The 12,478-nt window shown below is 25.5% G+C and overlaps 1 protein-coding gene across 4 annotated transcripts; it reads right to left on the reverse strand.

The window, feature by feature from the left end:
• Positions 1-316: 316 nt before the first annotated feature.
• Positions 317-12,095, reverse strand: LOC105251028. 4 transcript variants are annotated; one of them, XM_025409853.1, is made up of 12 exons: positions 11,866-12,095; positions 9,831-10,202; positions 9,251-9,754; positions 9,005-9,070; positions 8,380-8,454; positions 3,218-3,374; positions 3,033-3,070; positions 2,672-2,875; positions 1,098-1,163; positions 817-976; positions 652-710; positions 317-518 (listed from the first exon to the last, which is right to left on the reverse strand). In XM_025409853.1, the coding sequence occupies exons 2-12, from the start codon at positions 10,182-10,184 to the stop codon at positions 417-419; spliced, it is 1,785 nt and encodes a 594-aa protein (XP_025265638.1). In that variant the 5' UTR covers positions 10,185-10,202; positions 11,866-12,095; the 3' UTR covers positions 317-416. The 4 variants fall into 4 exon arrangements, 2 of the variants coding, with proteins under 2 accessions (XP_025265638.1, XP_019883000.2); XM_020027441.2 differs by lacking the exons at positions 8,380-8,454; positions 9,005-9,070; positions 9,251-9,754; positions 9,831-10,202; positions 11,866-12,095 and adding exons at positions 3,463-3,528; positions 4,056-4,121; positions 4,321-4,743; positions 4,820-5,190; positions 6,284-6,586; XR_003122954.1 differs by having other exon boundaries at positions 410-518; positions 817-963; positions 11,866-12,094.
• Between the last annotated feature and the right edge of the window lie 383 nt (positions 12,096-12,478).

Raw genomic sequence — 12,478 nt, forward strand, 5'->3', positions numbered from 1 at the left:
AAATTTTATATACAGTAAATATGAATTTTTCCTATTATGAATTTCAAAAATCTTATTAAATTTTCCTTAATTTTATATGAATATATTTTTTTTAATAAAACAGTAAAATAGTGTCCTAAAGTAGTCTTCTGATTATAAGCTTTTTTTGCTTCCACTACAAGATCCTAAATTATTTCCCCTCATTCCACTTTTCATTCCACTTTCGTTCAAACAAACCGCGAGATTTATAGAGAAATTCTTGAAATATAAACAAATCCGTGTTCTGATTAGAAGATAATTGTTAGTTCTGTAACGAGCTTATGAAATATCAAGGAAATATTGCAACACAAATTCTTACTATTATTACAATTTTACAAAATGTATCTATAAAATATTGAATTAAAATTTAAATTAAGACAATACACAAGGATCTTGATTTATTCCATTTTTTTCATCAATGAACTTAATAGCGTGATTTCTTTATGTTTTGCAAGTACAGCATCCATAATATGCTTCGGTGGATTATACGGTGTCATTTCCTGTAAAAAAGAGTACATGAATATTTTATGTGATGCTTATAAATTACCATTTAATTATAAAATATTAATTAATGCAAGCATATGTTGGTTGTGTGTGTTAGGTATTTATATTTGTTAAGTATATCGAAATTACTATTGGTTTCTTTCTCTGGTTCTCTCTCGGGCCTCTTCTCACATATGCATTATTACGTTCTGTAATAAATAAAGGTGTATTTAATTATTTGCTGCACACTTATTCGAAAAATATTTAAAAAATTTTTGTTATATGAATATAGGTAACAGATTATCAAATACATACGTGTATTGTTACCAAAATATGTCGATTGAATTACGACTTCATCGAAATATAAATCTGGTTTACGTTCTTTTATTATTCGGAAAAAATTAAATTTTCTATTATTGCTGAAAGTTGAATTTGTAGTATCACAAGATACTGTCGGAATATCTGGAAAACTAATCTAGAAAAAATATTTTCTTAACAAGAACATATATTTTCATCATATTTGCTTTTTACTATCAATCAAAATTACAAAAATATATACTTTATGGAAATTAAGTGCATAAGCTTTGAATAAATACCGTTTCGTTCATTGGATTCATGTCTTTAGTCGCAGAATTTGCCTTATAGTTCTTTTTGTTGTTACTCTACAACAAAATTATTTTTATAATATTCAGTAGCTTTTAAATCTTTTTATTTATAAAATTTTATTTCTGAGGAACTATCTTATGTTCATTTGCCCTATTTTATTTCTATTTACTCTTTTAATACTTTTTAAATTTTTCTTTCGATTATTATGTATTAAATTAATTGGAAAAATCGTTTGTTAATCTCAATATTTCTTCAAGAATGATTGCTGATGGATTATTTATTAATTACAATAAAATAATTATTATAATACAAAATATAATGTAGTGGATTATTAATAATTATTAATTATAATAATTTTATTATAATTAATAAATAATCCACACACACACACTTTCCATTTGTAGAAAAAGCTTATTATTAAATTATATTCCACAACAATGGAATATAATACAATTTATAGAATTATTTAAAAGTCAGCTGATAATGGGATGAATTCTACAGCTATTTTACTTAACAAGACATGTTGAAAAATGATTAATAATATTCCTGATGCATTGTCTATTTATAATGTATATATAGCATAAAATATACAGCAGAAATACACAATATAGAAGTTATAAATAGATGTTTTATAAACATATGACCAGTATAACAGAATAGCAGGAAAATTAAAATTTAATAATTCTATCTATTTATTATCAAATGTATATCATACAAAATATATATTTTATATGTGTGTGTGTATATATATATATATAAAATATTTATTTATAAAATACATATTTTGTAATTTACAATATGAAAAATTTACATGTTTACTACATGCACATGTGTGTGTGTTTGTACACAGATACCTATAAAACATGTGAATTCTTCAGATTATAAATTGCAAAATATATATTATCATTAATATATATTTTTTAAATAAAACAACAATGTCTCTTGATTATAAGTTTTTTTCCTTTTGCTTCCATTACAAAATTGCAAATTATCATCTTCCTGCCCAATTATTTTTTTTTTTAGTATTATCTATGACGAAATGATCGAATATATAAACTGAAATTTTATCTTACTCGCTCTTGTATTCATTCCATAACCTTATAGAAATAGACTGCGTATCTGCGCATTCTTGTACAAAGATGTCTTAAACATTAGAAAGAGAGAGCGATAGCGGTTGGATCTCTTTTTCTCTCAATCATTGAAGGAGAGGGGATATCACGGCTGGAGGAAAATGAAGAGAAAAGCGTATTTTGTCGCTTTTCCTTCAACTGTGCGAGAGAGAAAGAGATCTGACCACTATCGCTCTCTCTTTCTAATGTTTAAAACAGTTTTTTGTACAGGAATACGCAGTCTATTTCTATAAATCTATGATTCATTCAAACAAACCGGCGATAAGATATAGAACAGTTCTGGAAATATAAACAAGTATTCTGTCCGTATTCTGATTAGAAAATAACTGTCGATTCTGCATAATAATCTTATAATCAAGAGAAATTCTTATTATTGCTATAACTTTGCAATAAATTCATAAAAGATTAAAGTAAAATTAAAATTAAGACAATACACAAGGATCTTTATCTAATTTCTTTCGATTTCCTGTAAATCCCTGTAAATCCCTTGTAAAATCCGATTCGATTTCTTTTACTACTACATCTATTTTCTTTTGATCCAATTGTTTATATTCCGATTTCATCCCTTCCTTTATTTTAGTTAATTCTCTTTGTACAACATCTGTTGTTGGAATAATATCAAATAGATGTGCTGTTCCCTGTAAAAGAAAAAAATACAAATATTCGATATGAATATTTTATGTAATGCTTGTAGATTAACATTTAATTATAAAACATTATTTAATGCATGCATACTGGTTAGTTGTTTTATGAACGTGTTAGATATTTATATATGTTAGGTACATCAAAAATTACCGTTGGTTTGGCTCTTCTCACATATGCATTATTATATTCTGTAATAAATAAAGGTATATAATTATTAATTTATTTGTTAATTATTAATTAACTTAATTTATTTGTTGCATACTTATGTTACTAAAAAAAATACTCTTTTATATTTTTATCATATGAATATATATAACAGATTATGAAATACATACGTGTATGATTAAGATATGCTGGTCGATTTGTGATATTATTAGAAGGTAAACTTGGACCCGGTTTACATTCATCTAGCATTACGAAATCAAATTTATCATTGTTAAAAGTTGAATTTGCAGCATCACGAGGTACTGTTGGAATATCCGGAAAACTAGTCTAAAAAATATCCTTTATTACAATTGTGTTTTCAATAAAAACTAGAAATGTATTTTATGAAAATCTAATTAATGAATTGAGTAAATACCACTTTATTCATCGGATCCATATTTTTAGTTTCAGAATTTGCCAGATTGTTCTTTTTCTTGTTATTCTACAACAAAATTATATATATAATATTATTTCTCTAAATCTTTTTTATATTATTTTATTTCTCAAAAAGTATTTTATTTTTGTCTATTATTTTATTATTTAGACAAACATTTTCAATACCTTAGTGAAATAATCTGTTTCTCTTTTTACAATTTTTGCCTTTACAGTATAATTTAATATATAAAAAGATACACAAATGAATGTGTATTTACGCACATGTGTCTCATCAGGAATTTATTATTATACAAAAATAGAAATTACATTTCATAAGAGTAATATAATTTTTATTATATGTATAACTAATTATACAACAGAACATAAAAAACTCAAATTTAAATTGTACACCATACCATATTTTACCATGTGTTAGATTTATACTATGAATAAACAATTATTATAGATATATTATAGATATATTGTATGTATATTTATATAAAAGAAAATACAAATGGTCTTGCCTTATATATTAATCTATTGTTATTAATCTTTTCTTTATATTTTTCCAATATTTTTTTTCACTTTATTTACCTTCGGAATATTAGCTTGTGCTAGATTCACATTTGCTTGGTCCAGTGGATTTAATAAATTGTTTATCTATAACAGTAAAGAATAAAGAAAATTAAAAAAAAATAAAGTCTCATATTATTCATATAAGATTAAAATTTTAATAATACATGTTATATGATAAATATTTTTAGTATATGATAGTATCTTTAAACAAATATATTATTTTATTATTTGAGCACTCTAGTTGCATTACAGAATCTTTTAGCTAATCATCATAATAAATTACCTTATTATCATTTAGCTTATTAGGATTAGGTCTGGGACCTTTGCAACATTGGGTAAAGTGATTCACATCACCACATTTTGTACATTTTGATCCCCAAGCGGGACACTTTCCAAGTGGATGTTGACAATTACATCTCCAACATTTTTTCCTTGTATCATTCATCAGCGGCTTCGGTGTGAAGCTTAGGTTTTCTGTACTTTTAGTAATTTGTTTCTTCTCCATATTGATATTTTCTTTAGTTAGTTGTTTCATCTTCTCCATATTGATATTATAATCATTATAAATTGTTACCAGTTTCTCTAAATCTAAATTTTTTGTTTCAAAAAATTTTTTACGAAGTATTTTGTCTTGAGTAATAAGGATGATTTTATCTCGTATAATACTATCCGTCATGTCATTAAAATTGCAAGATTTGGCTTTTTCCTGAAAACAATAGATATTTCAATACCAAAAAACATAAAATATTCATAATAAAAAAATGTATTACAATTCAACATACTTTTAAGATATTTATATATTGCTCAATGGTTTCATTGTGTTTTTTGTCTCTTGTAAAGAATTGAAATCGCTCGACCACCTCATTTTTTGGTGGATTAAAGAATTCTTCCAATTTCTCAATCAATATATCCATGTCATCTTTATCTTCTGGTTTGTCAAAAGTCATAGTTTGTATTGCATCAATACCAATTTTTCCAATCCGATTTTTCAAGAGATTTGCACGAATTTCATTTGATTTATTGATATATCCAGTTACTTTCATAAATATGATGAAATCTTCCTTCCAACTGTGCCAATTACTCGTCATGTCATTAGTTTTTACTAAAGGTTCCGGAGCACGTGCGTGTGCTTCCATGGTGAATGCCAAGCTTACTAAAAAGAGAAAGGAGAAAGGATGAATATTTAAAATTGTATTTCTTAAGTTTATCAATATTATTATTTTTTTTCAATTTATATTAATAAACAATGTAAATAAATAAAAATGATCTTTTGTAGTATATTATTTTATATATATATATATATATATATATATATATATATATATATAATATATAAATTATACTCTGAAAATTCATAAAATTGAGTTTTAGTAATTAACCTTTTAACTATGGCTGTTGTCGATAAATAACGAATAGGAATGCATATCTGTAGGTAAAAGATTAATAAACAGTGTTATTTTTTATGTACTTCTTTTTGAGACAAAAGAATAAAGAATACACAACGAAATTAATAAGAGAAATATAGTAAATTTGAAAGTATGAATTTATTTATTACAAATAATAAAAGTTATAAACATGTATGACTGTAAATATTATCTCTTCTCAGATAACATTATCATTTTTTGATAAAAAAGGAATAAGACCTTGAAAACAATGAATGTCTTATTAGTTAAATATTAGTAGAGTAGATTGTACATTTTATATAAAGTAGTCTTAATGTATATATAACTCTAATTTTGAAAAGGATCATTGTATATATACATGTTTTTTTTAGTTTTTTATTAATAATTATTTTCAATAAAATCAACTGTTAATAGACATTCAACAATTATTGTTATTAGCTATTCTTGGCATTAATATATTTTAATAATCTTATCAATATTATTATTAAAAATTGTATATATGTAAATAAATTAAAAATATTGCAGTTTGTCTACACAAACATAAAAGTAGTATATATGTATATACTTATTACAAAAATAGCTGAGTAATTTTTTTTATTTATATATGCAAAATAATAAGTCATATATATATATATATACATAAAAAGAAAAAAAAGACTTATAAAAGAAATTGATAAACTTTTCATTATACAATACAAAATAATTGTTGCGAATATCATCGGCCATATTCGCTTTCGAATGACGTGTTCGCTAACAATGCAATTATAGTTTGCATTTTTAATATAATTTCTTGATGATTATGATCTTCTACAGTATATAAAGTTACGTAGATAATGCATTTACCTTGTTATTAAACCTTGTTATTAACGGGTGCTCTTCAAAATAAAAATATTTTACGCTCCTCGGCTTGAATCGTGCTACGTGCTTTGTTTGCACTTGTGTGACGACGAACTTTTCTCCGGCCTTCGGCTCCTTCGTTGATCGCAGTTCGAACGTAACTGTATGTATGATAGTAGCGGTGGGAGATAATCACGGTGATCTACTGGAAATTCACCTTACGTATGCGTACAACGGATATTCCCCAGCATCATATATATATAATATATATAATATATGCATTTCTCGATAAGCTGTGCGTTCCGATGAAGGACTCTCGCACATATAGGATGCGTCATTTGCCAAAAAGGAATAGCCAATCGATGTACAGCTAGTCCGTAAGAGCGAAAAGTTGATTGGTTAGCGCCTGGCTTTTTGACACACCTAAGCCCGGGTCTACAATAGGTAATTTAAGTCCTAAGCCTTAAGAAATTGACCAATCACAGTCAGATATTCTCTTCATACTTGACTGTGATTGGTCAATTTCTTAAGGCTTAAGGCTTAAATTACCTATTGTGGACCCGGGCTAATACCTGTATCGCACTAGCAGCTGGCGGCTGCGATTGCAATTCCGTCTGAACCAGTCAGAAAGCAATGGTCAGCGATTACGATTGAAAACAGTCATTTAGCTTTTCATCTATTTTTTTTAATTGAAATTTATTATTAAATTAAGCCAGCATATAGCGAGTTAATGCGTTTTGTATGAAAGAATTCATAGTCCTTTAAAGTATAAAATTAGATTACCTGTAACAGGGTGTTCGAATTTTTTTTCAATTATTATATATCAAATCGATAAAAAATCGATTCTTAGTCCCAATTATTTCGTCAAGAATGATTGTTAATGGATTATTTATTAACAATAAAATAATTATTATTAATTATTACTATAATTAATATTAATTATTATTAATATAAACTGTTGTGAATTACTAATAATTATTATATAATTAATTATAATTAATAAATAATCCGCACACACACACATACACTTTTCTTTTGTACACTTTTACTATATATGTGTGTGTATATATAATAATAATATAGTAAACATGTGAAATCTTCATGTTATAAATTACTTAATATTATCATCAATATATATATTTTTTTAAATAAAACAACAATGTCTCTTGATTATAAACTTTTTTCTTTTGCTTCCATTGCAAAATTGCAAATTATCATTTCTCCTCCTCGTCCAATATCTTTTTAATATTTTCTATGACGAAATGATCGAATATAAATATAAATTGAAATTTTATCTTACTCGTTCCCGAATTCATTCAAACAAATCAGCAACAAGATTTAGAATAGTTCTTGAAAAATAAACAAATCTGCGTTCTAATTAGAAAATAACTGTCAGTTATTATCATTGCTATATAACTCTACAAAATATATTCATAAAAGATTAAAGAAAAATGAAAATTAAGATATTATTATACAATCTAATTATACGATCTAATTTTTTTTTGATCTCATGTAAGTTCCAATTCGATTTCTTTTATTATTGCAGTTACATCTGTTTTCTTTTGATCTAATTTAAATTCAACTTCATTCTTTATTGCAATTATGTCTCTTCACATATCTGCTTTTGAAATAATTACATCTGTTGGCCTCTGTAAAAGAAAAAAATACGAATATTCGATATGCATATTTTATAATGTTTATAGATTAACATTTAATTATAAAACATTAATTAGTGCATGCATGCTAGTTAGATGTTTTATATTATTATATAAAAAATACTTTTATACTTTTGTCACATAAATATAAATAATTACGAAATACATACGTGTATAATTAAATGGTCAATTATTTTTTTTATTATCGGAAGATAAACTTGGACCCGGTTTACATTTACCGAGCATTACAAAATCAATTTTATTATTGTCAAAAATTAAATTTGCAGCATCACCAGATATTGTCGGAATATCCGGAAAACTAGTCTAAAAAATATTTTTTCTTAATGAAAACACCCTTTATTATAATTACGTTTTTAATAAAAACTATAGAAATGTATTTTATAACAATCTAATTCATAAAAATTTATAAAATATTTAAGTAAATACCATGTTATTCATGAGATCCATATTTTGAGTATCAGAATTTGCCAGATTGTTCTTCGTCTTCCTGTTTTTTTTCTTCTACAACAAAATTATGTATATAATATTCAATTATTTCTCCCTAAATCTTTATCTGTAAAATTTAATTTCCCTAAAAATATGTTATTATGTCTGTTATATCATTTACACAAGTTATTTGTTATTTACATTAAAAAAGATTTTCAATATTTCAGTGAAATAATCTGTTTCTCTTTCCAAAATTTTTGCTGCCTTTACTGTACAATCTAATATATAAAAAATACATATATCAATGTGTATATATGTGTATCAGGAGTATATATGTGTTATCAGGAATATATTATTATTATATAAAAATAGAAATTACATTTCAGAAGAGTAATATAATTTTTGTAATATAACTAATATACTAATAACTAATATAACTAATTGTACAAACAGAATATAAAAAATCAAATTCAAATTGCATACCATACCATATTATGATATAAATGTAGAATTATTATAGATATATATTGCATATGTATACATATAGGAAGAAAAACTAGTGGTACTTCCATTTACTATTAATCTTTTTTTTATATTTTTCCAACATTTTTTTTACTTTATTTACCTTTGAAACATTAGCTTGTGCTGGATTCACATTTGCTTGATCCGTTGGATTTAATAAATTATTTATCTACAACATTAAAAAATATATAATAGAAAGTCTCACATTATTCACATAAGATTAAAATTTTAATAATATATGTTACATAGTAGGTATTTTTAATATTTTTAAACAAATATTTTATTATTTGAACACCCTAATTGCATTACAGAATCTTTTAACTAATTATAATTAACTCATTATAATTACCTTATTCTCATTTAGCTTAGGATCAGGTTTGGGACGTTTGCAACATTGAGTAAAATGGTTCATATCACCACATTTTGTACACTTTGATCCTAAAGCGGGACACTTTTCTTGTGGATGTTCACAATTACATTTCCAACATTTTTTCTTTGTATCATTATTCGGCGATTTCGGTGTGAAGCTTGTAAATTCTGTACTTTCTTTAGTAACTTGTTTTATCTTCTCCATATTGATATTTTCTTTAGTGGGTTGTTTTATTTTCTCCATATTGATATTTTCTTTAGTGGGTTGTTTTATTTTCTCCGTATTGATATTTTCTTTAGTGAATTGTTTCATTTTCTCTATATTGATATTATAGTCATTATAAATCGCTATCAGTTTCTGCAAATCTAAATTTTTTGTTTCAAAAAATTGTTTACGAAGTATTTTATCTTGAGTAATAAGAATAATTTTATCTCGTATAATACTATCCGTCAGTTCATTAAAATTACAAGTTTTGGCTTTTTCCTGAAAACAATAGATATTTCAATACCAGAAAACATAAAATATTTACAACAAGAAAGTGTATTGCAATTTAACATACTTTCAAGATGCTTATATATTGCTCAATGGTTTCATTTTGTTTTTTGTCTCTTGTAAAGAATTGAAATCGCTCAACCACCTCATTTTTTGGTGGATTAAAGAATTCTTCTAATTTCTCAATCAATATATCCATGTCATCTTTATCCTCTGGTTTGTCAAAAGTCATAGTTTGTATTGCATCAATACCAATTTTTCCAATCCGATTTTTCAAGAGGTTTGCACGAATTTCGTTTGGTTTATTGATATATCCAGTTATTTTCATAAATACGATAAAATCTTCTCTCCAACTGTGCCAATTACTGGCCATGTCGTTAGTTTTTACTAAAGGATCTGGGGCACGTGCGTGTGCTTCCATAATGAATGCTGAAGCTTACTAAAAAAGCGAAAAGATCAATATTTAAAATTATATTCCTTAATTTTACCTTCCAATACTAATAAATGCAAATAAATATAAATAATCTCTTGTAGTATATTATAATAATTTTATACGGTTTGGGTAAAGTTTTAGGATTAATTTTATAAAACATGAAAACCAAATAGTCATATCTATCCTTCGCCTTTTGAAATCTCTTGTATTAATCTCTAACTACGTTTCTATTAAATTTTATCATTATTGGTTCAGTACAATTCCTATTTGAATCTGTTTTGTGAACGAGTTTGTTTTATCTTCTTATGGAAATGTTTATCAAATAATGCGATCAAATTCTGTGTAAAATTAAATAAAATTACTAAACAAATAAAACAATAAAAAAATGTAGAATGTATTGGAAAAAATTCACCACGAGCAAAGATACTCCGATTCTAAAAGTCAAGAATTAAAACAATGCTTGGTTTTTTTTGCAAAGGGGATAAGGTATAATTAACAAAGAATTTATTCCACAACGCACAACAATTAAATGAATTTTATAAGACTGTGGAAAAGCTTGCTTGCAAAAATCAGTCGTGTGCGATTTGCTTGCTTGCAAAAATCAGTCGTGTGCGATTTGAAATGAAAAGGAATCGTGATTGGTTTCTGGATAGCACTCCGATGCATATCTTTGCAATCATTTTTTAGCATCTAAAAATCTGTTCCAATCTGGTCCTGGCTATTTTCTTTCCCCCAAACTTAAACTAAAGTCAAAAGAAAGCCGATTTCACGAAACAAATTTTGTGAAGCAGATTCAAAACAATGATACAAGAAAATTAAACAGCGTCTCAGTTTTGAATTTTTAGAACGTCTTATATAAACTGGGGAAACGCGCCAAGTTCTGTGTGGAATTAGAAGGAATATATATTGAAATATAAATAATAAATGTAAATATTATCTCTTTTCGGATAACATTTTATTACTTACTTATCTTATATTTATCGTTTTTTGATAGAAAAAGAATAAAACCTTGAAAATAATCAATGTCTTAGCTAAATATTAAATAGAGTAGATTATATAATGTAATTTTGTATAATGTAATCTCTTATAATGTATATATAATTCTAATTTTGAAAAGTATCATTGTACATACATGTTTTTTCAGTTTTATACTAGTAATTATTTTCAATAAAACTTTAACTGTTAATAGACATTCAAAAATTATTGATATTAGTTATTCTTAGCATTAATATATTTTAATAATCTTATCAATACTATTATTAAAAATTGTACGTAAATAAATTAAAAATATTGCTTGTCTACAAAACATGATAAAAGTAGTATATATATATATATATATATATATATATATATATATATATATACTTGTTACAAAGCAGCTGGGAAATTTTCCTTATTTATATATGAAAAATAATAAGTAATGAAAAATAATATATATATATAAATATATGTGTGTGTGTGTGTGTACATAAAAGAAAATAAAGACAGATTTTGAAAAGAAATTGATAAACTTTTAGTATGCGCAATAAAAAACAATTATTGCAAATTTCATCCGCCATATTCGCCTTCGAATGACGTATGCAATTATAGCTTGCATTTTAAACATAACAATTTTTATGATTATGTTGATCTTTTACAATATATAAAGCTACATAAATAATGTATGTACCTTTTTCTTAAATGTGCGCTCTTCAAAAAAAAATATTTTACGCTCCTCGACTTGAATCGCGTTTCGTACGTAACTTGTGTGTGACGACAAACTTATTTCTCCTTCCTTCGTCGATCGCAATACGAACGGAACTGTATGATATCATCACTATATGCGATCATCTACATATAGTATTGGACGAAACATGGAATCGAAATCGTGTTGACAGACGTAGAAAGAGATAAGGCCGCAGCACACACTTTTGCATAAGTGCATAATCATAAGCATAAGAAAATTGATTGGTTCATTTTCTTATGCATATACTTGGGGACCAATCAATTTCCTTATGCTTATGGTTATGTGCTTATGCAAAAGTGTGTGCTGCGGCCTATAAGGGGAACGGTTCATGAGCGAAGATATTTTTAGATTTTATATATCTTATCTGTGTTTAACCCATTCGTTTTGCATAATAAATCAGCAGAAATCATATTACTAATTATTTGTATATAATATCTCTCTATAAAATATTTTTATATGCTGTTTTTTCATATATAGTAATAAATTTAAGGTCTCAACTTATAAGAATACGGTACTGTTCCTTTTCTCCTTCGACAAAATTCAACCAATCAAAAGA

The sequence above is a fragment of the Camponotus floridanus genome, unplaced genomic scaffold (assembly GCF_003227725.1).
Source record: "Camponotus floridanus strain SB8 unplaced genomic scaffold, Cflo_v7.5 scaffold29, whole genome shotgun sequence".
In the NCBI taxonomy this organism is placed as follows: Eukaryota; Metazoa; Arthropoda; class Insecta; order Hymenoptera; family Formicidae; genus Camponotus; species Camponotus floridanus.